Source organism: Alternaria hordeiaustralica (genome assembly GCF_023758085.1).
Source record: "Alternaria hordeiaustralica strain BMP 2776 chromosome Unknown scaffold_3, whole genome shotgun sequence".
Lineage (NCBI taxonomy): Eukaryota > Fungi > Ascomycota > Dothideomycetes > Pleosporales > Pleosporaceae > Alternaria > Alternaria hordeiaustralica.
Genome location: NW_026056775.1, coordinates 93146 through 117667, shown reverse-complemented (window position 1 = coordinate 117667; position 24522 = coordinate 93146). Strand labels below are relative to the sequence as shown.

At 53.1% G+C, this 24522-nt stretch overlaps 8 protein-coding genes across 8 annotated transcripts; 5 read left to right on the top strand and 3 right to left on the bottom strand.

Annotated features, from left to right (window-relative positions):
• Positions 1-317: 317 nt before the first annotated feature.
• On the top strand, positions 318-1038 carry J4E84_002219 (uncharacterized protein; the record flags this gene model as incomplete). The annotated part of the gene is made up of 2 exons (XM_049384846.1): positions 318-497; positions 601-1038. The coding sequence occupies 2 exons, from the start codon at positions 318-320 to the stop codon at positions 1036-1038; spliced, it is 618 nt and encodes a 205-aa protein (XP_049246869.1).
• Positions 1039-4507: 3469 nt separating this feature from the next.
• Positions 4508-5872, top strand: J4E84_002218 (uncharacterized protein; the record flags this gene model as incomplete). The annotated part of the gene is made up of 1 exon (XM_049384845.1): positions 4508-5872. One exon carries the CDS (start codon positions 4508-4510, stop codon positions 5870-5872), a length of 1365 nt encoding a protein of 454 aa, XP_049246868.1.
• A 458-nt stretch (positions 5873-6330) lies between these two features.
• On the bottom strand, positions 6331-7800 carry J4E84_002217 (uncharacterized protein; the record flags this gene model as incomplete). The annotated part of the gene is made up of 1 exon (XM_049384844.1): positions 6331-7800. One exon carries the CDS (start codon positions 7798-7800, stop codon positions 6331-6333), a length of 1470 nt encoding a protein of 489 aa, XP_049246867.1.
• A 2448-nt stretch (positions 7801-10248) lies between these two features.
• Positions 10249-11952, top strand: J4E84_002216 (uncharacterized protein; the record flags this gene model as incomplete). The annotated part of the gene is made up of 1 exon (XM_049384843.1): positions 10249-11952. The coding sequence occupies one exon, from the start codon at positions 10249-10251 to the stop codon at positions 11950-11952; it is 1704 nt and encodes a 567-aa protein (XP_049246866.1).
• A 300-nt stretch (positions 11953-12252) lies between these two features.
• J4E84_002215 (uncharacterized protein) lies at positions 12253-12707 on the bottom strand (the record flags this gene model as incomplete). Its single annotated transcript, XM_049384842.1, has 2 exons — positions 12253-12329; positions 12383-12707. The coding sequence occupies 2 exons, from the start codon at positions 12705-12707 to the stop codon at positions 12253-12255; spliced, it is 402 nt and encodes a 133-aa protein (XP_049246865.1).
• Positions 12708-13884: 1177 nt separating this feature from the next.
• On the top strand, positions 13885-15275 carry J4E84_002214 (uncharacterized protein; the record flags this gene model as incomplete). Its single annotated transcript, XM_049384841.1, has 2 exons — positions 13885-14618; positions 14669-15275. 2 exons carry the CDS (start codon positions 13885-13887, stop codon positions 15273-15275), a joined length of 1341 nt encoding a protein of 446 aa, XP_049246864.1.
• Positions 15276-16934: 1659 nt separating this feature from the next.
• On the top strand, positions 16935-18803 carry J4E84_002213 (uncharacterized protein; the record flags this gene model as incomplete). Its single annotated transcript, XM_049384840.1, has 2 exons — positions 16935-17156; positions 17277-18803. The coding sequence occupies 2 exons, from the start codon at positions 16935-16937 to the stop codon at positions 18801-18803; spliced, it is 1749 nt and encodes a 582-aa protein (XP_049246863.1).
• A 3362-nt stretch (positions 18804-22165) lies between these two features.
• Positions 22166-24130, bottom strand: J4E84_002212 (uncharacterized protein; the record flags this gene model as incomplete). Its single annotated transcript, XM_049384839.1, has 1 exon — positions 22166-24130. One exon carries the CDS (start codon positions 24128-24130, stop codon positions 22166-22168), a length of 1965 nt encoding a protein of 654 aa, XP_049246862.1.
• Between the last annotated feature and the right edge of the window lie 392 nt (positions 24131-24522).

Genomic DNA, 24522 nt, shown 5'->3' with positions numbered 1-24522 from the left:
TTCGCTTCCCTCGTAATCTAGTTCCCTGTTGTTCCTTCTTGGAGTGAACCGTGTTGCGGATAATAAAGTGAATGCGAATGCTTGCGTTGCCGGCCCGGAGGGTGATGCAGACTTCGTGAACTCAATGGTTGTGTGTCTGCTTCCGAGTCGCGAATGGCCTCGTCTCTTCTTCACTGTGAGCTTCCATGTGAGGTATTGAATATAAAGATCTACACCAGCACACCAGCAAGACCGTGATTGTCTACATCAACCAGGAAACCTACTTTTACTTCAACTCGCCCACCGCTTCCAGTATAGCGATCGCGTCGACATCCAAGATGAACGAAGAACGTAGACATACGAGCCGTCAGCCCAGGGATCCGTCTCGGCCATCGATAACCAAAGAAGACATTGGACAAGCCGAGCGTATGGTTGCAGATGCCGTCCAGATGGTTGACGCAGCTATGTCCAGACATGCTACCAAAGCTCTTGCGAAGGAGAACAAGGCGTTAAGCGACGTTTGCAAATCTGCAGAATTCAAATCTAGAGTGGCGGCTTTTCGGCGAGACATTGTAGGCTTCATACCAAAGGTGAAGAAGCCTCGTTGCTAACGAGCTCTAGCTTGCCAAAGAAGCTTTCCTGCCCCCAGACTCCGAGCTGGCCAGGGAGATCGCGCGCGAACGTATCGAGAAACGGGTGCACGACTTCGAGATAAAGTTGCAACGGGATATGCTTGATGAACAGGCCCGACGGCCAGCTAAAACTTCGAACAAGCCTCCCCATAGCCAGAATCCAAAATCGCGGAGGTCTCATCGAAACGCTCCATCATCCGGAAACTTGTTACACGAGAAAAGTGAAGGATTTTACCACATTATCGATGGGATGGCGCCCGTCGAGGTGAGTTCTACCGGCTTCGTCCACTTCCCACGACATCCTGACGACGAAAATGACTGGGAACGTGTATCTCGCCATTCGACACCGGAACCAGAAGAGAAGGAAAAGGTCGGAGGCGACGTCAGTAGATCGAAGGGACTATTGCAGGGCTGGTTTGGCAAGTAAGCACCCGGAGACGATGAGCGCCTTGCCCCGAAGTGGGGTGGAGTGAGTTGTATCCATGTAACATAGTCGGGCCCTTGACGGAGAGAGATTTTGAGAAGATCGTATGGGGAGTCTCGCGCAATGAATCATCCAGCAGGAATGCCGTCAAATTTCATCGTCCTTCGTATGCAACTGTGGGCTTTGTTGCACACACATTAGTAAAGCTGGGTAATGCACTTTCGGAGCGCGCCGTTGTCTTAAACCAGAGCGTGACGGACTCTTGAATAGCATCCTTCTTCTTCGAGCTTGCATGTCCATCGGCATAACGCGACTGAGACAGCAAAATGCGCTATGCTAGATACTGACCGGCGTTTCTAACGCGGTCTGGACAGGCTCGCGTTGTGTGCCTTGCTTGCCGTCATGACGCGTAAGTAAGTCCTCGATAGCTCTGGACGTGATGCATGGCATGAAAATTTGATAGAGAATCTTAGTAGTGGAGGTAGAGTGAAGGCTCTGGGTCGCGTATCTCAAGCCGGCGAGTTGAGGCACGCGTGACGTAATCATAAGACTTAGCGCGCTGCTAGCGTCGCTCCCTCTTTTCTGCCAGCTGCGACATGACCACCTACCATAGTACGACTTCGGTGCCAGCATCAAAACCGTTGTCACATTATCGAGTATTGCGTCGTTGAGTCTACTACATATGTTTTCAGTGCACCATTCGGACCTCCCTGGCTTTCGCGACGGCATCGTCTCCACGCCCCAGAACGCGCTTTCGTACGCGTTCGACCACTTGTACCAGGTCATGCGTCGCGTCATCCATACAAGCATGCAAGACCGTATTCAGTCAAAGTCGACACGACACTCCATCAAAACGCGGCAGCTGTTTCCATCCTCTTTGCTAGGTAATTAGACTTCGCCGCCGCATCTCCTGGTCACGGAGTGCCTTGTGCACGACCATCATCTTTCGGCTGCGAAGAATGAGCACCGTACGGTTCCCATTTGGAAGCTAGATCCTTTGTCAGATCCTCCATGGCAGCATTCTTGCTGATGCCGATCTTGACGTCTGTAAGCCGCTCGCTCAGATCCCTGACGCTGGTATCGTTGGCCTTCTGCCCTCTCTGAGCTGTTGATGAAGTGGCTGGATTGGTATTCGGGTGCTTCGACGACATGCTCACCGGCTGCCGGAGTTGCCCGAAATGGTAGCGATTCGGATCGTGTATGCCGGATGCGAAGACGGGCAGAGCAAGTAACCAAGATGTATCATGCGGAGTTGTTGGTTGCTTCAGTCATGCGCGTCGAGGTGAAGGTTTGCTAGGTGGCCTGCACTTGCTTAGGTATATCGTGGGCTGGACAAAGATTGGGCGAATATTCACTGCGATGCCGCGTAAGTCGGAGTAGAAATACTCTTGTTTCATTGACAAAGATCAGCGCACGGAGGTAGCCTGGGTGATACTCTCAGACCACGCGATACACATTCGCCACGCTTGAACGTCTCATTATCCTTTTCAGAACTCGACAAACAACGGTGCGACAATCAACATCGTTTGCTGACACGTTTCCGATCCACCTCAAAGCAAACGGAAGCAATACTACGCCAGCGGCCACTTGGCGCTGCTTCATCTGCAACTGGCTTGTTGTTCGAGATCGCGATCTCTCGCATTGACAGCGATGAATCCATCTAGGCAGAGCGCGGTCTTTTCCGTCGGTTCAGATTCGTCGTCTGTGTATAGTGACGATGAGCACAAGTCGGACGCTAATCCGGTGGGCGTGCGGACCCTCAACGAGTCGGATCTGAAAACCAACATTCAGTGTACTCGCCGGGAAAGTGCGAAAACCTGCGAAGAATCATCAACTGTGTCACTTCCAAAACACATCACCACTCTGCCCTCAGACAACGAACGGAGTTCCAGCCAAGATGAATCGAGCAGTCGTACCGCTGCGTACCGCTTTGAGACATGGGAAGAAGCTGAAGAGCGCCGTCGGCGAATCGCAGCTCACGCAAGACCGGAACAGCCCAACTTGCGTGACAACACCCTGAACGAGCCTAGGACGTATATGCAGCAGGTTCTCGCCGAGCATGATGCTGCTAAGGCAAAAGATCACATCGATGAATGTCGATCGGAAGACAAAGATAATGAAGAACCCATCGCTCGACATGCGACGCCTTCTCATCGGCGCCTCCGTGTGGTTAGTGCTAACGACGTTCCACCGCGACATACGCGCATCGTGCCCACATCGAAGACACCATTAGCGTCGTCTGATCCCGGATGGACAATAAGAGAATTAGATCGCGACACTGGGCCGGACGAATGCATTTTACAAGGAAATATGCGCAGCCCAGAAGCTAACCGTGTTCGTTCTACACCTGTCACACCTAGGCCACGAGCGAGGTCACTTCCCAACACCCCACTAGCGCTGCGCTTAGATGAGCATAATTCTGTCACACTGGACACCGATGAACATCAATCCGCCGCACTCTCGGCTCTAGCTGGAGGTAACAGGGAACCTGGTGAGGCCTTCTCTCGCGAATCATCTGGTCAGTGGCTCGGAGGACCAGCTCGCCGATCTTTGCTCGCTGCGTGGCGTCGCGGACGGGCGGACTGGCAGAAGAGCGGGTTGTTTTCATCGACAGGCCAGCAATATGGGCTTGGGGATTGTGGCGAAGGTTACTTGGCCGGCAAATATGTGACATTCATTAGGGATGATACATCGCCGGAGAAAGGAAATCGGAAACGTGACGCATGGAGGCGTGTGTCGTGCTTCTCATGATGGTAGGGTCTAGTGATGAATGGAACTATTTCCCGGATATGCATCTCCCGCAAGAGTACCTGTAGAGTCTCGTAAAGCGCTGCTGTGAGGTTCTGTCAGACCCGTGTTGTAGCCACAGGCGTTCGAAGGGTCATCATTCGATGTTAGATACATGTCGACTAAATGAGACATTTTTTCGTTGCAATGACGTCATGTTTCTCACGGTTCATGAGTCGCATATGCGCTATAGTATGCTTGAGCGTTAAATGTGTGTCCGTCGGCCTGTCAAGGTAAGCTCTGAATACCACACGTGATAGTGTCTTGGCGCGGTGTTTCACCTAAGATCCGGTAAGTGTAGCCGAATCAGGTATAGGCGCGGGCTTGGCGCAAGCGACCTTCAACAGCGACTATCCTTCACCCTTTCACTCCACCTCCCTCCATCAACAACATTGTCTCGCAACAGCGCCGTCGCATTGTCAATAATCATTAATAATTCACAGTAGCCCTGTCGCTTCACGCTGCTATGTGTTCTCTCGCTATAGACTACATAGCGGGCGCACAACCCACCTCTCGCATCCAGCACACTCACAGTCAAGACAGTTCGACTGGTTCGGTGGCAAACTCAATATTTGAATTTGCTTCAAGCCGCAGAAGTTCTTTCGACTCCGTCACCCCTACCCTCTGTTTCGATAGTCAGCCATCACCCACATCGCGAAACCAGAAGGGAGCAACATCACTCAAAATGACGACGTACTATCATTATGACTCTGACGGTACCGTCACTGCATCCAAGCTGCATCCCAAGGCTGCGATCTTTACGCCTGGTCACCTAGATGCGGAAGCGTATGAGCAGAACGGAGACGTCGTTGGAGCCTATCTTGCACGTCGTGACAAAGGCTACCCCGCACATGGCACCTCAGAAGCACAGCAGAGTTGCAGTCCTACTCTTTACCCGCTAGTAAAACCTTTCAACGGCAGTATAGATGGCCAAATGGCCAACCAAAGCTACCGGCCTGGCGATGGAGATGAACTGTCAGGGTATGATACCTCTCCAGTCGAGGCGTTCAGTACACTTGGGTGGGTAGGCTGGGCGGCGTATTCAGGTATGGAGCGTCCGTATCCGAATCCTGAAGACATACGCCACCTACACACCCTGCAAAGTCTGCTGCCTTATCTCCAGCCTGAGCGGAAGATGAACGCGCTCAACGGACCGGTATTGGACATCGTAGAACAGGATACAGGAGTCACGCTGGCCTATCAGGTGCCAAAGAAGATGCTTGTGCTGTTCCTGGGTCGTAAGGTGGTCAACAAGTTCATCCGCACAACACACCGCGAGGACGACGTGAATTGGAAGGGCGCACCAGTATGTCAAGAGATGGATTTACCCCGGGGAGTAGCTAGCAAGGCCGCTATGAAAGCCCTCATAGCTTGGATGCTGCGAGCTTGCAACTACCAGACGATGAGCTCGATGAAGCAGATCCGCGTCCCCAAGAACACGTTTGTCGCGTGCTCGTTGGCTCGCACGATGGAGCTCTTCGATCTCCACAAAGATGCATTAAGGGTAGATCATTATATCGCCGAGTGCCATCTCGCTCGACCAATCTTTGCTGTTGAGTTGGAGACGCTCTGGAATTGCCTCGGCAAGAATAGCCGGTACACCTACGCAGCGATCAAGGCGGTGGGTCAACGGCTCCGCGAGTTTGAGGCCGATAGCGAAGGTCGGGAGGTACCAGGGATTGATGAAGATATGCTGGCTATGCTGAAGGAGTATCCGAATCTTGAAGCGCGGGTACGCGATCCGGAGGTGAATGAACAACACCGCCCAGTCTTTAACACGAACTGGATGAAACGGCTGGGCGACAAGAACGACCATAGCCGGGAGGGATGCGGAAAACAGTTGAAGAAGAAGTCCTTTAAGCCAGCTGCACGGCGCCTCCAGGAACACCAGCCAATAGCAGAACCGGCCGTGGAGCCACAGCTACCGACTAGTCCAGAAAGCATGGTACGCAAATTCGCAGTCTTGCGAATCGTGGCGGAAGATACAAAAGCAGCGACTAGCGACGCGCAAAGCAGCGCCGAGCCGGATAAAAATGTCAAGAAGCCCTAATGGCAGACAGAAGGGCTGTCGCAGGACGATAGCAGTCACATGCACGGCGATGCGGTGTTAGGAACCGCTGAGCTTCTACGATGCCGAAGCCAAGAGTGACAAGGTTATTAGCTTACGTATTGAGTAGCGGAGCATGATTGGAGGCGTATTGGTCTGTTAGCGAGTGGGTTTTCCTTTGTACACCTTGCATAGCGTGGCGTTTGAAAGGCGGAGATGACTTGTGGTGTGTCGCATTTGATGATCATCGCCAACGAACTGCGCGAAGCTTGGAAGGACACAGCGACGAGAATATACAGCATTTATGGCACTTTGTCAAATTAAAGAATATACGGCGTATACGCCAAATGAATTGTAATAGAAGTATTTACACAAGAATCGTCTCTTTCAGACCTTGACATCGTCTCCCATCCGCAGTATTATTGCCCATTCGTCTTCCATATTATCGATGCGTTCAACGCTTAAAAGTAGCGTCCAAGCGCGCGACGGAACTTGGAAGAGCTGTTGATGCACTGAGAGTACCAGTCATTGCTCTTCACACAAGTAGCAGGAGCCTCGCACTCAGTAGGGCCAGTGAAGCCCTGACCACCGCACTGAGCGTAGAGTTTGGCAGCACCGGCAGAGGATCCAGAACCAGTAGGAGCAGCAGGTGCTGGCGCAGCAGCCGCGGTGGTGGTAGCCGCGGGCTTGGGCTTGATAGCGCTGCTAGTGGCAACGGTAGGCTCGGCGACCTTGGCTGGGGCATCAGCATCCACGACCTTTTCCGCGGCGGGGGCAGATGAAGACGAAGCACCGAGGTTTGCGGGACCAGCATTGGCCTTGACGTAGGCGGCGACCTTGCTGGCTTCCATGGGCTCGGGAACGTCGATCTTTCCGAGCTTCGCAATGAAGCCAGAGGATGAGCCTGGGGAGAGCTCGCCGCTGGAAGAGTCGACGCTGTTCTCGAGACACGCGCGGCCGAAGACGGATGAGCAGGCATCGCCACCCTTGCTAACAAACGTGGTAACAACGGCAGCGTGCTCGGTGTTGGGCTGGTCAACAGCGACAAAAGCGTTACCCTCAACAAGCGCACTGACGCCGTCATAAGCATCAAATGCATGGCCCTTCATGTTCTCGAAGTAGTTGTTGACGGCGTGAAAGTAGCTGTTGACACCATCCTGACCAAGCTTGGGAGCGCGACCGGAAACGTCGTGGAAGTAGTTCTTGTCGAGAGTAAACTTCTCAGTCTTTCCAATCATCATCATTGTCCAGTAGTGGTTGTCGTTGCAGGTAGCAGAGGTGGTGGTGACACCATCGAATTCGTTGTTCGAAAGGGTAGCCTCGGAGCCGTCGTAGTGGCTGACGACGAACATGCGGCCGACGAGGGAGAACTTGCAGTGGTCTACCCAGATCTTGGTGTTTCCTCCCTGCATGTCGAGAGCATCGCCGCCCCATACAACGCCGGGGTTGATGGTGGTGAATTCAACGCCCTGGATGATGACGTTGCTGGCGTCTTTGGCGATGGAGAGGCCTTTGCCCTTGATCACACCCTTTCCGCCAACACCAAGAATGGACTTGTTCGATCCAACCTTCAAGGCGGATGAGCCGCCTGCGTCGTAGGTGATGGAGCTGACGGGCGTCATATCCGAGCCACCGCAGGAGAGGTCGCCCAAGTAGTACTGTCCGCCGCCGCTCTTAGCTGAGCAAGTGGTCTTGTCGCAACCAGCACCAGAGGTAGTCTTGCCAGTAAAGTCGAACTGCTGGTTCAGCAGGATGACGCGCTCGGTGTCGTCGGACAGGTACTTCTCTAGCTCCTCGTTTGACGTCGGGGTGACAGCAGCAGCCTTTCCTCCACCAGTCGCGCCAGCACCGTAGCCATAAGCTGTACCGACGACCGATTGAGCGGACGAGGTGGCAGCTGCTGCCAGGAGTGCGATTATCTCGAAACGCATGTTGTAATCTTGTTAAAGGGGGTTGAAAGAGGCAAATGTAGTATGGGCGAAAAGGTAAAGAACGTCACTCAGACCAGCCGAAGATTCTGCTCAAGGTATTCAACGAGAGAAAATGAGAGGATATCCGAAAGGTAATCGAGAGAATGAGTGTAGCGGATGACAGCAGTTCACATTATGCAGCAGTCCAAATCCTAATATACCTACCGCTCTGTAACCGCATACACCTGCTTCGTATCTATAATAGTTACGATCCTTCCCGTAACGGCCATGTTGCCAAATGCGTGATGGCATGAACCAATGTCAAGGGCGTCACGATGCTAGTGCCCGTCTGGCAGCGGCTTTGTTTCAATCGTCTTGCCACGCGTGCGCCAAGCCGGGGTTTGTTTCCATCAGCGCGCTTCTGAGTGCCAGATCAAGCGTTCGCAGGACGTTGTGGTATGGCGCAAGGATGCGTTGGGTCGCGAACGATGAGTCGTTGGTGGAAACAGCGGAGATGTGGAAGGATGAAACATCAGATAGGGCTAGGTGGTCTCGCATAGCTACCTAGCGCACCACGTGATTTTCGCGGGCCAGCTCCAGGGCTGTTCATTACCATGCAACCGGTAAACACGCATGAGCGCGATGTGTAAAGTAAGCTTTGCGATTATGTCCAGATTAGCTCACCAAGGGTCGCACAGCGTAGCAAACAAGTACTACGCTGGCGCGGACGAAGTTGACCCGCTCAGTTTGCCTGGGTGTGGCGCGCGCCACAACATCCCCTCCTGCAATTTACACGTCTCCACCTCTCCACGCATTTGAGATGACCGATGGATGAGCTCTCTTCCTGTATAGTAATCATATTCGCCCCTTACCTTTGCTCGAAAATCACCGAGGTATACTGCGTAATTCGGTCGCCATTGCGCAGAGTGGCACACAATTGTCCCAGGCGCGCTACGTTGGAGGAAACATTCACAAACCGCGACATCACAGCAGCGCGTGGCGATATCATGGCAAAGATTCAACGCCGGTGGGAGTTGCATCAATCCAGATTCACCGGAAGGGCCACGCTATCGATGGCGATTGTCACGCACGACGAAGTCGATGGAATGGCTACGCAAGCGCGTTGTCTGAGTTGGCTGTGTCGTAGCTTTGCCAAAACATCGCTGGAGCAGGACTGCCAGCAACACCGCGCATCATATATTTGAGAGCTTACATCTTCAGTCGAAAACTTCGCGCGTCCCATCCTGCTCAGCAACACCGTAGCTTTACTCACTTCTCAACATGTCGCAAGATCAGTCACCTCCCAGTGGGCACGACTCGCTTTCTGCTACGGCTCGCGCCCGCCACAGGCAGCTCGTTCGCCTCGCCGTGTTCCCATCTATTTCCGAATCAGAAACGTTCGTACCTCACCCAAGCGCTGTAGCGCCCGGTGTAGCGCAAGCACCAATAGATCGGCATAGCCTGCGCTCAAGGATATACTACGGCACACAAGAGTTGCGGCCAAATGTGCCAGTAGATCCTCAGCCCACTGCTGAATATATAGCACGCCGATCAAGGAAGTCTGGAGTTCGGTTCGGTACACACGACACACCCATCCGTGATGCATCAGGAAGACGCCAACCTAAGATCGGGGACATGGAAGACATCACTCCCGGCCTCAGTAATGCGCTGACGTCAAGGAGCAACGGCGTTGGCCAGGCCCGTAGGCCACATACGCCCCTTCAAGGTATCGATAAATTTGGCCAGGTGTTTACTTACTCACAATGTGATGAACAAGCTATGAACGCCAACGAGACGCAGAACGGGACCACAGACGAGTCGAAATTGCCGTACGCGTCACACACAAGGCCGAAGACAGGGCATGATGAAGAACGAGGTTTAGGTGAGAGCTTTGAGATGGTACAGTATGAGGACGAATTGACTGAAGACTTTGAAGAGGTCGACCGAGACATTCCGACGGCCTTCAATGGCAAGGTGCCACGTTGACACTAGCAGCATGAAGAGAAGCTGTTCTGAGTAATTACGAGTTGATGGGAAGACCTTGTTGTAAATGCGATTGACCGGTATGACAGGATGATTGCTGAAGTGATCACTAGAAGAACAGCTAGGTGCTACTACTCATGACCTTCTGTAGCGCTGACTTCCAATCTTATGACGTGAAATCTCTTAGCTTCAAGACCTGCGCACATTCTCGAACACCATCTTTCATCAGTGATTAAATGACTAGAGCAACAGGCGGCTAGCACAGCGCACAACAACCCCCATTCATTCACTCACACAATACTCACATACGGCGTGCACATCCGTCTACCTCGCCGCAGAACCTCATTCCTCTTTCGCACTCCACACTCTACAAAATTAACCACCTCCTGCAAGCAAGTCAAAAGACCCATTACCCTTACACTGTGACACTACTGCACTTGACTCCCCTCAACCCGCACACCCTAGATATCCTTCCAACCCCCCAAAATGACACAGCCAGACCCAAACTGGAACCCGCCTCGCGGACCCAGAAGCCGCTACCCACACCGACGCGGCCACGTTCAAGCATCAAGTGATCCAAACCCCGCCCCACAGATCCTGCAACCTCAAAGTCAGCATACTGAGTCGATTCGGAATGCGCAGCGGAATAGCGATCCATTCCAATATGATACGCAGACAATGCCGTACTGGGACGATGCAAGCGGCGCAATCCACGATATCTCCAATGCAACGCCTCTAAATCTAGATCGAGCATACGCGAAGAAGAACTTTGCTGGTCAGACTGGAACTACGCATGGCGAGCAACAGCAACAGCAGGATCAGGTAACGGGTCTCCAAACGTACGGTCAACACCAATGGCATAATCCGTATGCTGAGATTGTGGGCGGTGGACCGTATGCACAAAATCCAGTAACCCATCCAACATCTAGCCCACCGAAAAATACATCTAGGACCGCTATCAAAGACAACAAGAGCAATAGAAGGGATTTCACACCCTACTTCGATGCCGCAGACCCGCGGAACCACACCGACCTGAAAAGCCCAGATAAATACAACTTCCTCGGGACGAAAGACGTGAATCAAAAGCTGCGCCAGGACACCACCGATGCTATCAAACTAGCAACAGAGAAGCGAGGAAAGAGCAAGGCAGAACAGCCATTACCACCGCTACCTGAACATGAGCCAAAGACAACAGTAGTAAAGAGGAAGAGCGCGCCTCTTCCCCCTATTCTACCTAGATTCGCTTTCGAGAACCCAACAATAATATCGGGGAAGCTGGCAAAGTCTAGGACAGCTTCGGTGAGGAAGAGTGCGGAAACTTCAACCCAATACACCACCCCTCTTTCCGCGATCAACGAAGCTCCGTCTCCGCTGAGCAAAGCAAACAAGCGACGAAGTGTCGATCGCACACCCACGCTCGACCGCGTCCTCGCTCTCCGCGCAGAAGAACAAGCGAAAACGCTTGCGAAACTTGAAGGCGACATCCAAGAGGACAAGCCTACTGATGACGGCGAGCGACATATCCCGCGCGAGTTGGTCAAGAGGATAAGTGACTCGGAAAGCCGGTGTATTCCTAGAGTCACGTCGCGAGAGGAGAAGCGGCATGCGTCCGAGTTTGTTCCGGGTATGCAGGTGCCGGGAGTGGATGAGCGGGAGGGGGGTTGTGTGATGGATGATCCGGCTGTGCAGATGAAGAAGGAGGAGGTGGAGGATGGTGCGGGTAGTAGTGTGTATGGTAGTGAGGATAATGCTCAAGAAGACGAGATCGAGAAGTTGACGAAAGCGATAGCGGGGTTGAAACCATTTCAGGATCTACCGCCTCCGTCGTCGTCGCCGAAGAAGAAAGCGTTCGAGCGGCAGAGCGCTGTGCCAGTGGGGTTGGACGTAGCAAAGCTCGGGAAGGGGAAAGGGGGGTTGGGTGATGGGGCTGGATCTAAGACAAAGCCGGAGGAACTAGGTGGACGGACGCAAGTTGAGGCAGAAGCGGAGCTTTTGAAGGTACTCAATGCGACGGATGAAGGTACCGGTAAGGGTGGCGCGGGCGTGGGAACGTCGCAGGAGAACTCATCGGCAGAGTCTTTTGCGACGGTTTCTTCGGATGACTACGAACAGATTCGGGCGGAAGATGAGCTTGCGTCGGAGCAGAATGGCGTGAAAAGGCGGTGGTACAAGGGCTTCCGTAAAGTCTGAGTGTTGACGCACGGGGTAGTAGGGGTCTACGAGATGAGTGAAGTTGACGTTATTTGAGTTCAAATATGAGCCTGGAGTCATACGTTGTATTGTGTCTTGTTATCTTGCTGGTGTGATATCCCGTCAGTACATCTAGAGCAAGCTTCCTGTTGCCGAGGTGTAGATAGACTGTATTTGCCGGTTATCTCCAGTCAGTGTCGTTTATCCACTGTTGGGCATTCGCCGCTGCTACTCCGCCTCCCCAATCCTTTGCGCTGGCATTGGATGACATGATGCTATTACTATGCAGAGACCTCATTCCTAAGGTTCTTCCTTGTGTGTCAGCTCACCATCGTAGTGGAGCAGTGTCCTGAATTCCTGACAATGGTCTTTGTAGTCTGCGTATCGAAGTTAGTGAAACCTCTAGAGGAGCATAACGATAGGTACTTACAAACCCTCATACGTTCCACAGCATCTTCAATATCAGCGTTAGTCTTGATAGACTTATCAAGCGTAATGGCCGCAGCAATATACCAGTTTGGCTTGTGCCACGGGAGGCCTTGTGGTTGCTGCTCATCTTCAACAGGGCGGGGTAGCAATCCAGTATGGAGAGACTGCCAGGCAGCGATGCACCTAACCTGAGCCGTCGCTGACATGCGCTTCTCGAAGTTGTCTTTATCGAAGTCGAATATGTCCAAGCCTTTGGGCTGAGGAATGTTGGTGGCGTCCAGTAGATGCATTGCTAGCCTTGCTAAGTTGTTGCGATAGCTGATCATATCGTGAATTGCGTCAAGGTTCTCTTCTGTTGGCTCAACCGTTCCACTGATAAATCCCCTGATAGCCGGATGAAATGTGTGATTGCCAGATATACTGTCTCTACCCGGGAAGCCGTTCATATAGAGCTCGCACTCTCGCACAATGCTGCTTGCCCTGAGCTCGATAGTGCCTTGATGGTCTCGAAGAGAGGTAGATTTTTGCGCAGTGTCAGTGTCTTTGGCGTCATGTTCCAGGCCGGCATTTCCAATAGATGACTCGACTGGTGACTGGGGGGTCACAACTGGATCCAGTGGTTCGGACATAGCGGGAAGGCGAGAATTCATGGCAGGCTAGATCTCAGTGCAGTTGATAAAAGAAGAAGTAAATCTAGTACGAGCCGATTTATATGCGTACGGGTTATTGCCGAAGCCCATACGTTGGTAGCGAAAGTGCGATAAGTGGAGAATACCCAGCTGAACCATGGATGAATGTGTAGCAGGACACTGTACCGAAAAATTATTTGATGCAGTTTCGTTTGCGATATATACAAAACAATAGACATTGTATGCGTATGGGCGTAGAATGACTACTGGATGCAGTTCAAGATGAACCAATGTTTTCGCCGCAAGAGACTTAGCTGTGGCGTGTCAGACGATGCGAGATGTCGACGACCCGGCTTTTCAAATTTCCAGTTCTCGGGTTGCTAACACTGGTATATATTACACGAATACTATGGCTTGTTGTAAAGTTTGCGGTGTCTGATCGGACGCAATCCGCGCACTTCTCTTCTCAGGGCCCTCATGGATTGCAAGGTCATCGCTGCGTCTTGGGAGGTGATCTATCGGCAGCCGTAAGAGCGGGACAGAAGTCTGTTCTCGGAGGCGACCCTAGCGACTAGACATGGCGTTCGTGATTGGGGATGTCGTGCGTGCGTTACTCGCGTTCTGGGTGATGGGTTGAGGCACGCCCGCTGAGGCCGAGGTCAACTCCGCTTGGCCTGTGCTTCTTTCCCCGCAAAGCAGCTCCCAGGCACAGCAACTCCACGACTGAGAACAAGCGAGTCATCAAGATGCGCGTCCCGATGCTTGCCCTTATACCGCAAGCTCCTAGCTTGACGTTTTCAATTGAGAAATATCCAGATCGCTGACACCAGTCTCATTGTCTTCCACGCACCGCACCAATCAAGAGACCTCCACGATGTCGCTGTCGCACACGATGAACTTCTCGATCCCCGACGATCTGAAGCAATACCTCGCCGATCTAGACAAATTCATCGACGAGAAGATCACCCCGCTCCAACACAAAGACGACAACAACCGCTTCTTCGACCACCGCCGCGAGCACGCTCGAACGGATTGGGACAACGGCGGCCTGCCGCGCAAGGAATGGGAGGAGCTATTGGCAGAGTCAAGGCGACTGGCCGATGAAGCCGGCTTCTACAGACTATCGCTGCCAAAGCAATACGGCGGCCAGAACAGTGCCGATGGACGAGGGAGCAACCTCTGGATGGCCGTCATCCGAGAGCATCTCGCTGCAAAGGGACTGGGCCTATTCAACGACTTGCAGACAGAGCATTCGATGGTCGGCAACTTCCCCGACGTCATCATGCTCATGAACTTTGGCAACGAGCAGCAGAAGAAGGACTTCATACCGCTGCGGCTGCAGGGCAAGTTCAGGATGACGTTCGGCTTGACGGAGCCCGGTCATGGTTCGGATGCGACACACATGGCGACAAAGGGGCGTCCAGAGACGAGGGACGGTGTGAAGGGATGGGTGTTGAATGGATACAAGCGGTGGCAGACTGGTATGCACCACGCTACACACTGCTCGGTCTTTGCGAGGACGTCTGGAAAGGACGGGGAGATCAAGGGCATCTCGTGCTTCGTCGTACCGGTAGAGACGCCAGGTCTCAAAGCAGAGTCGTATGAGTGGTACGTCGTCTGCTCCACAGCGCTGGATCTTACATGCTAACAACGCCCAGGACACTGAACATGCCCACCGACCACGCCACCGTCTCAATCAAAGACGTCTGGGTCCCCGAGACCGCCTTGCTGGGCCCCATCCACAACGGCCTCGGCGTCGCCCAAGCCTTCGTCCACGAGAACCGCATCCGCCAAGCCGCATCCTCGCTCGGCGCCGCCGTCTACTGCGTCCAGCAATCTGTCGAATACGCCAACCAACGCGCACCCTTCGGAACCCCGCTCTCGCACAACCAAGGCATCCAGTTCCCGCTCGTCGAACTCGCCACGCAATGCGAGATGCTGCGACAACTGATCCGGAAGACGGCGCTGGAGATGGACTCCATGCCGCATGGTGAGATTGAGAAGAAGATTGGCGATAAGGTGTCCATGTGTAATTACTACGCGAATAGGCTGTGTACGCAGGCGGCGGACCGCGCCATCCAGGTTCATGGCGGGAATGGGTATTCGAGGCATTATCCGTTTGAGCATATCTGGAGACACCATCGCCGGTATAGGATTACTGAGGGGAGCGAGGAGATTCAGATGCGCAAGGTTGCTGCGTATTTGTTTGGGTTTGGTGGGAGGAAGAGTTTGGTGGATGCTACGAAGGCGGAGTCGAAGTTGTAGGCCTTTCTTGTGGGGGATATAGAGGCAGCTTCAGTCATAGTAACGTACGAAGCCATTTGTTGAAACCGGGCATTGCGTCTTTCTCTGTGATTACGGGTAGTAATACTACGATTAGGAGAAACCATACACAGAAGGCTGCTACCCAAAGCAAGGTCAATCGTAATGTGGAGTCCTTTGGCGGTGCTGGCAGCGGTTTTGATTGCTGCTCTTCCGTGACTGAAGCGACTAACGGTAAAGAAGGTACTGATGGTAGTGGTTTGGTGTGCGCATGCAGGCTCAAAGGTTTGGGTGCTGCGGCGCGTTTGATGGAGCTACTGAGAGTCTTTGGTGGCACGGGCGGGCCTTGATCCTGTGGGCGTGGTTTTCGATTCCGGACATGTTGATCGCCAAATCGGTTCCCAGACATTGCAGACTTGTGAGGGAGGAGACAGAATAGAGTATGTATCAGATGCTTGATGCTCATGGTCTCCTCCAGTGCTGGGCTGGGGACATCTGGAGACGCGGAAACACTATACCCACTGCGGTTAGTGGGTGGCGTAGCTGCCCAGCTGGAGAAAGAGCTGCCGACATCATCTCAACTCTCACACTCCGATGATATGCTACGACAGCATGCAGTCGAAGTGAAAAGCGCGTTCATCGATTCTGCTTCATTCCCTCAATGTTATTCGGACGTATCTTCTTCAACAGACTGCATAAAGCAGCAATGTCAACGAAAAAAAGGTGGGTGTTGGTTCCGCCGTTCGATCGTCAGTAGAGGCCCCAATAAGCCTCTACCTTAGGTCTCGAGACCTTCGTTGTGGTAACCGGGCTCACGTTCCCGCATCTTCGACATCCACTCTAAGAGCCGGTTTCCCGTAAGTACCTGTCACTCAGAAGCTGGACCGGAGTCCATTGCTGGAGACGAGCTCCGCCTGCTTCCTGCCGTGTGAGATGAGCAATCCCGAAGGATACCGTTGCTCACCACCTCCCGGCGAGACCACAAACGGGCAAAGGGTAGACGCGAAATCGCACTTCCCTTTGGCGGAGTGTGGAGAAGGTGCATGGATGTCGCCGTTCCGTCGATCGTAGGTAGCACTGCAAAAACCACAGATCGAATTTGAGCGTTGAGGTGCCGACACATAATGCTCGTCAGCGCAACGACACCCCGTGAGACTAGGGTCGTAAGCGTCCGTCAACGTCTCCACCCCAGTCCTTAACGCTTGTGAGCCGAGGTATCAGGAAGTATTGGACAAGCTGTGTGAAAAGAGTGGAAGAAGACTTGTTAGCGAGGACGGCTGGAGCCCGCCTGCGGCTCCAGATAATGTGAACGAGGGGCTCTCGTGAAGATGACGTTACCTTATCGGGCTCTCCGATGTCACTGAGCTCGGGTTGAGCTCTTCTCGACTTCTCCCAGTCCACAGCCGAAGACGGTGTGAGGTGGAGGGTGGTGAGGAGAGCAGTTAGAAGACGGTGGGCAGACTCTTATAGACAGAGGAGCTACGGCGCGCAAGGCTGCCGCCTCCGGGCTTGGCCTTCTCCTGTCGTTCCATTGGCTGTCGCGTCTGTTTGCATTCACCTGCGCACAGACCACGCGACTGGCTAGATCCCACCAAGGGATATTCGCCAGGCTCTGAGTCCATTCTTCAACGCGAGCAGTTGTATTGTCAAATCTTTGCGACAATGGCGCCGCGAAAGTCTTCCGCAGATCCCGGAAATGGCGCGACCAAAGGCGCACTGAGCAAGCGACGATGGCAGTTCATTGAGAGCAAGCCTACCTCTGCGGGCGACACTACATCGACACCCGATTCCAAGAGGCTGAAGCGACCGCCGAAATCTAAGGGAAGGAACAAAACTCAACTCCTTGACCTCGACACCGCCTTGGTCCTTCAGATCGCCCAAGCGGTAAGTTTAATGATTATAGCATGGCCTGGAGGCTGGCTCACCCACAGCTTGGCTCATTCAAGCTTGAGATAGCTCCGTAGTCTGCGAGCACCGATGAGAACTGGAGCTAACATTGTTCAGGTTGGTCAACACGATCTGCCCAACTTCATGCGCAGTTGTCAAGCCCTTTGGACGATCGGTCTCGAAGCCCTATACAAGAGCGCCATTCGGGTCCGCCTAGGCCCCAATTTCCCCTCAGCCAGCAGCCTCGTGGGACACGGACCGACGTTCACGTACATCGATCGCTTTACCCGAGATCTGACAATCGACATCACAGCATCTCCTTACGCGCAGGCCTATTTCCAGCTCCTGGCGCGATGCCTACAACACCTGCCATTGACTTCGTTGGTATTCAGACAGCCAGGGCTATCCCATGGACAACAAAACCCGATCATATCCATATTGAACGGGCTATCTTGGCTGATGCTGGAAAGCCTTCTGTGCCACCCATCCCGTGGGAAGACTCTCCGAGCATCCTTGAGAAAGATTGACCTTCCGGAGATGTACAACCCAGTCAAGTGCCCCGGTCAATACAATGATGAAACTGTCATGGATAGCCGGCTCGTCCTCAAGTTCGTGTCTACCTTACTACAGCCTGGGAAGCTCTTTGAATTTGCTTCAGCGGGTAGGAGGGGATCAGTTCATCACAACGTGGCTGGTACGCTTAGGAGAGTCGCTCGCCGTCTACTTGAGTACGTCGGTGTAGGAGATCATATCGATTACTTCTACATGCGAGCCACCTTCCTCGACGAAGATACCGGGACATATCGCAATCCCTTCTGGGACTTGGGACTGGAACAGACGTTCGCTGTCACTAAGCTCGTTTTTCACGATGTCAATTTCAGGCATTTTCCCTTGGGCGTCTTTGGTTTGTCTATCGACATATCCAGTGTGCGCTCACTTCATCTCATCCAGTCACTATTCCTCTCGGACCTTTTCGGGCTCCTCATGACATCAAATCCCGAATCGAAGATCAACATTGAGGATCTGTGTATCCAGATAGTTTGCTGGGACGAGCCCTTCCTTTGGGAAACCCACGACTCGGGGTTTACGAACTTCATCACCAGCTTTCATAGCCTACAGTCAGTTAGGATGAAAGTATGCAATAGTTGGGGTGCGCCCAGGTCCGAATACCCCAGAATGATCGACATCTGGAGTTACCATTCCGGGCTGCGCATTTACGACGTCGATCTCGGTAATGACAACGATCTTTCGCTTCGCGACATGGACAGCCTTGCGTCCTACTGCCCTGGGATTGAGGTCTATGGCTCTCGCGACGTTGTGCTCGGTGCTCCGATTCACGATGGAGATTGGAGCGAATTCGATGATGAAGCTCCTTATATCACCGAAACTCTCGCCGCCGAATTCCCAGAACTGAAGACGTGGAAAGTCTACTACAACACAGGACCCCTCTTCAGAAATGAAGAGGGAGATGACTTTCACCACCTTGTGGCAACCTGTCTCTTCGACTTCTTCCGCGAAGCTTGCGTGGAGTACAAGATCGAGTGCAAGCTCAAAACCATCATCTTGATCGCACAAGATGACGTCATCCCTGAGCATATCTTCCTCCGTGAAGGCCTGTCACAGGGTCTCACGTTCAACTTTTGAGGTATACGTTGGGCACAGGTGTTGTGGGCGGTTTGGAGGTTTGGGGGTTGAGGCTTACATGATGGAAAAGCTTTGTATATAACTGTTCTAGAGAGGTTTGTAGGCATCTAGGTGTTTTGTTCGCGTCTTCTCGGAAGCTGGCGATAACATTGTAGGGTGTAACTACATATACAAACTTCAACTTGACGATATCCTGGGTTGATGTAGACGTCTCGGGTGGCCGTACTTTCCGAGATTCTGGCGACCATGTGGGGGTGATCAGGTCGCTAATCTGCCAAGACAGCAAGCGCGATGACGTACCCCGCGTCGCAGGCGCAGCCGCGTCAACCATCTCTCACGTAGCCAACTATGGAGCCATTACAAGATTCTGGTCCTACCATACTTCACTCTCCACCACCATGTCGACCGCCAAACCGCTTACGCCTGCGCAGACGCACGCCCTCTTCGATATCCTAATCCACCACCAAGTCTACTCCGAAATCGAAGCCTTCAAATACCCCCACACCATCGATCAGTATGGCTACCCCTTCCGGAAGGCAGACGGCGTCCAGTCGACGAGCCCCTTGCTACAGAACATGCTCAACAAGTTTGCGCTATGCAACCCCGCCATAAGAAACTTCGGTGAGAGCTGGTGGTCGGACAAAATCCAGACGCTAGTCGCGAGAATGGCCGAGGCGGAACTGAGCGAGAGTTACGATAAAGGCGCTATTGGAAGTCGGAAGGCCCTTGCTACGGCGGCGAGTAGCATCGCTGAGTACGTTGCGAGAGGCATGCTGGGTGGATACTCAGCAACGAAGAAGAAGGAGAGCAAGAAGGAATACGACACAAGCAAGCCCGAAGACGTCATCCAAGGCTTTGAGGAACTGGTCAAGGATGCGATATACGGGGATGCTTTGGATGATCTGTATGAGAAAGTGAAGGCGACGCCAAGGCTGGAGGACCATTCCAGCAGTCTGCAGGCTGCGCATGAGTATATGCTGTTGAAGTGAGTATTCCAAGTGGCTATTCTATTCGCAAACTAACAGTCTTAGTGCCGCATCTTTCCTGCATCATGTCTTCGTCATGTCTCCCGACGGCCAATACCTCGTTCGCCTCCTCGAGAACCTGCACCGCCTCATACCATACACAGTCATCAAGCAGACGTTGCGCGTTGGAAATGCAGCGACAATGATCAACGGCATGGTCAGACTAGTACTAGCCAAGCTATCGGTGACGGCTATGACCAACTGGATAGGCCTTACCAATAACACCAACGACGGCATGAATCTTCTACAGCAAATTCTGTCGACGGTATTAGCATGGGACACATCCGAATTTCAAAAGCGGGCAACGAAACTAGAGTTGTCGCGTAACGCACCCGACAAGAAGGTCTTCAAGGCACTCAAGACATACGTTTACTCTTCACGGGAGAAACATGAGGCGGCGCGAAGCCAGTCAATATCCGAATCGAAGTCCATCGTAGCTGTCATCCTCGAAACATCCGACCCTCCATACAAGATCGATGCCGAGACGTTGAGCGAACACCAGCACAGCGTAGCCATGGAATACCTCAGCACATACCTTTCGATTCGCGACCGCGAGGAACTCACCAAGGTTCTCTGCAAATCCAACCCCGATGTCTTGACTTCTACCATACGCGACGCAGTCACCGGCATGGATCCCGTCATCCGAGCCATACACAACGCCGTCGATCTTTCCGGTACTATAACCGACGCGGAAGCCTTCATCACCGACCTCATCAAGACCGCCAAGCCAAAGAAGAAGGGCACAAGGAGCCGCGAAACTTCTAAGTCAAGACCGAGCTCACCTGACCCAGCTAGCATCCTCGATCAAGAGGCAAGCGATGCCCCTACCGTGGAAGACTTCGTCCAGCTGCTGAAGAAGCACGCACCCTCTATGCACAAGTTCTTACACCAAGTTACGAAGAACGCACCCGACCTCGCCCAAGATTACCTCGTCTACGCCAAACGCATATTCTCTGAATTCCGCGTCGACGAGCGCGCCAAAGAAGCTGAAGAAAGAGGCGAAGGCGGCGCAGGCAACATGACAGCACCCCTCCACTCGCTCTTCGAAACTCTCAGCAAAGACAAACAAGAAGAGCTAAAGACACTCCTCGACCAACACGAAAAGCATCTCACCACCCTAAAGTCCACATCACAAACCCGTCTAGAATCCATCATGAAGCCCGCCCCCTCATCACAAAACGGAAAAGGAACAACGCACGGCCCCGGCATGTACCTCTCACGCTGGAACGCACTCCTCGACAGCACGCTCATCTCCCCCGCCACCATACACGGTCCCGTACGTAAGGGCTGGGAAGTAAAAGGCGAGCTAGATGGCAAGGGTCTCAAGACAAACAGCTCGTTATTGGATAAGGACAAGAAACGGGATCGCGTTACCGCTATGATGGCGGATGGGACGGGAGACAAGGTCGAGCGGAAAGAGAGGAAGAGAGATGGGCTGGAAGAGGAGAGTATGGAGGTTGTTTGGGAGGGTATGAGGGATGGGTGGGTGGGGGTTTGTAGGGGGTTGGAGGTTATGGGGCCGGAGTAGGGGGGGCTTGTTGATGGGGAGGGGGTTATTGTTGGGTATGACGACAAGGATTGTGACGGTGCTTGCTTGTATAAAGACGTGAAGATGGGGAAGGTTATACGGTATACGCTACATAGATCCACGATTCAACCTCGAAATTACTACAATTGGATAAATTGTCTCGACAGCACACACCCGTCTTCCTTGCCAACGCACCCAACTACCCCAACAACACAGTCGAAGAGGGGCATCAGCCCGTACATCGTTAGCCAAGCGGCAACATTCTGCATCTCATGCGTAATGGCGCTCGGGAAGACTGTCTTACCGCCGCAGGAACCCACGGATCCGCCGGCTGGTGTGCTTCGACGTCGTTCGTGCAGATCGCCGGATGCCGGGTGAAGCCGAGAACCGAGCCCGGGGGACTGCTTTCGTTCTCGTGACTTTAGCGGTTGATATCGTTTTGGTTGTGGTACTTGGGGTTGGGGTTTACGAGATGTGTGATCTTGTGATTGTGTTGATTTTGGGATGGCGGGTGACGTGTGTGCGTTATGGGGATGGATGCGGGATGTTGCGGATCTGAGCTTTGAGCGTCAACGCTTTTGTTTTGCATGTGAAAGTCCATAGATCATTGCAGAGAACGACTTAGTGTAAAGTGTGCAGAAGAATCATATTCATATCCTCTACTAGTCTAAATCATAAAAGTGTGAATGGTATCTCGTTAAAATGCCCATGCCCAAACCCGTCGTCTAAAACAAGAAAAGGAAAAAAAAAACGGCTCGAAGCTCTCCATATCCGTACAATCCGCCCACTAGTAGCTATGAGGTACATATTTAAACCAAAACCATCTTCCCCAACGCCTCCAGATCAGGTACTCGGAACCCTGACTCACCCTCCCCCCAAGCCACAACCCCTACGCTGACTGTCCACGCCACGACCACCATCCGCGCTACAAAAGCAATCGTGCTGACGTCCAGCGGCAGCTCCGATTTGAGAACGTGTTCTATCTGCTTCGCTAGACTCCTCTCCTTCTCATCCATCGATGTTGTAAGCACTGGGCTCGCCTCCGTGATATCAGATGAAAAGGTGCTGGAACGGTTCGAGTAACGAGTGCTACGACGTGACGACGTGGATTGGCGCTTGCGCTGTTGCTGTTGTGGTTCAGATGGTGATGCTGATACCGGCGAACACACTGTCTCTGCGCTTTTGCTAGCAGGAGTGGAAGAAGTGTGCGCCGCGACGGCTTGTTGGTACGCCCGTCGCATTTCTTGCTTCGTTGCTTCCTGGACGGCGGCAAGTGCGTCTTGCGCTTTCAAGTCTGGCACAAGGGCGATGAGGCTCTCGAGGAGGGTGGTGTAGCGTGACATACGGACTGTCTTGTCGGCGAGAGTGTCTGGTGTTGTCGGGTCGCTGGCGAGTCTACCGAGGCGTTCGCGCTCGCGGAAGAGAAGACCGGCGTTTTGGGGTTCGTAGAGAGGACCGAAGATGTTGAGGTGGGGTGTGTGGCGGTGGACTTTATCCACGAGTTGCTCGAGGCGCTGGAGAAGGCGTGCATGTGGTAGGCCAGCGGAAGCGATGAACTGGACGGTTTTGATCAGGGGTGAAGAGGCTAGGGGTGCAAGGCCGCCGGAGAACGGCAGTGATGCTATGGCGTTTAGTAAGGTGTTTGAGGTGTGGACCTCGGTTGATGTGGCGAGGATGTGGAATCGTGCTTCGCGGGAACTGGGTAGCGAAGCGAGGAACTTGGATTGTGGCGTTCTTGCAACATATGGGTGTGTGTATAGAGAGGCTCCTGCTTGCAATGCCTCGAAAGACTCATCGGTAATGAGAATGCTGTGAACGCCGATCTTATCTTGCGAGTATGGGAGAGAGCCAGCTGCAAGGTGCTTTGCGAAGAGTGGTGAAGTGCCTGAGCCTTGGGCGTGCCGTTGCGATCTGCTGCGCTTTTGTTGTGTGAGCGTGACCTGATGTTTGGCGTCCGTCGTTGGCGAAAGAGCCATCGAGATGCCGAAGGCACCATTCTCCGATGGCGCGTCTTGTAGGTCAGCGCCGTTGATCAACTGGCTTCCCAGTATTATTGAGAGTGCCGCAAGTTCGGCAGCTGAGACCTTGACGCTCAACCTTCCATCTTCATACTTTGCAGTCTGACCATCTTTCACCCAAGCCCGCTGTATAGCCTTCTGATCATCGTCTCGCAGTCCATTGTGCATTGATACCAAGGTAGACGCCGGCTTCTTCACGGACAAGCCCCTAGCCAAACCCATCTCAACCACCGACAAGTCTAAACTCTTCCTCGCAGTCTTTGGGCTAGGGTCCGCTCGCCGAACATTGGACATCGACTTTGACCGCCCCACGCCGCTCGCAGGCTTCTTTGCTCGAGCAAGGAACTTCGTCATGTCTCCGGGGTATGACGATCGCTCTGAGATTGGTCTGTTTCGAACTTCGTTCGCGAACGCATCGTACAAGGTTTCGAGTGGTACCTGTCCGGGATGTCCTTGGAGGTTGGTAAACAATGCGGAGGAAAACAACCCCTCATCGCCAGCCTTGATGATGCCCGACAATGTTGGCACCCAATGTCCTTTGCTATGACTTTGCTTTGGGGTCAAGAATCTTTTCCACGAGCTGGAGATTTGCGTGAGCTGAACCTGCCGTTCAGTCTTGCCGTCCGTAGTGAACATTTCGTCTGTTGTTGTAGTCTTGGGCTGCTTGTGCAGCAGGAAGCGTGTAACGAGTGCCATGGCAGCGACAAAGCAGAGTCCAAGTACGACGCTCGCTGCGACTATTTCTTTCGTGTGCATTCTAGATTTGGCGGGTGTTGTCTCTTATACAAAATGTCGCTTGTTGTTAGTAGGCCGTCAGACCCTGGCAGGTCTGACAGGAGGTAACCTTGTCGCCCAATCGGAATGCAGGGAAGCTGCGACTAATCCCTGCGTCGCTGTCTCGGACATGCTGGCAGCCGCTTCCTTCGTGAAGATGGTGCGAGGCGGCCAGGAGTCATCCATCATTCGTCAGCGCATCGTGCTGTCCCGTGGTTCGCTTCATTTGTCAGATAGTCATCGAAGCGGTCCTCTTTCTGCAGAGACAGCACGCTGACCGTCAAGTCCAAGAGCGAGCACGTGTATCGCGGGTACTGTAAGCTTCAGGAATGCCTGTAATAGCCACGTCTGGATGTTTGCATATCCAAAACAAC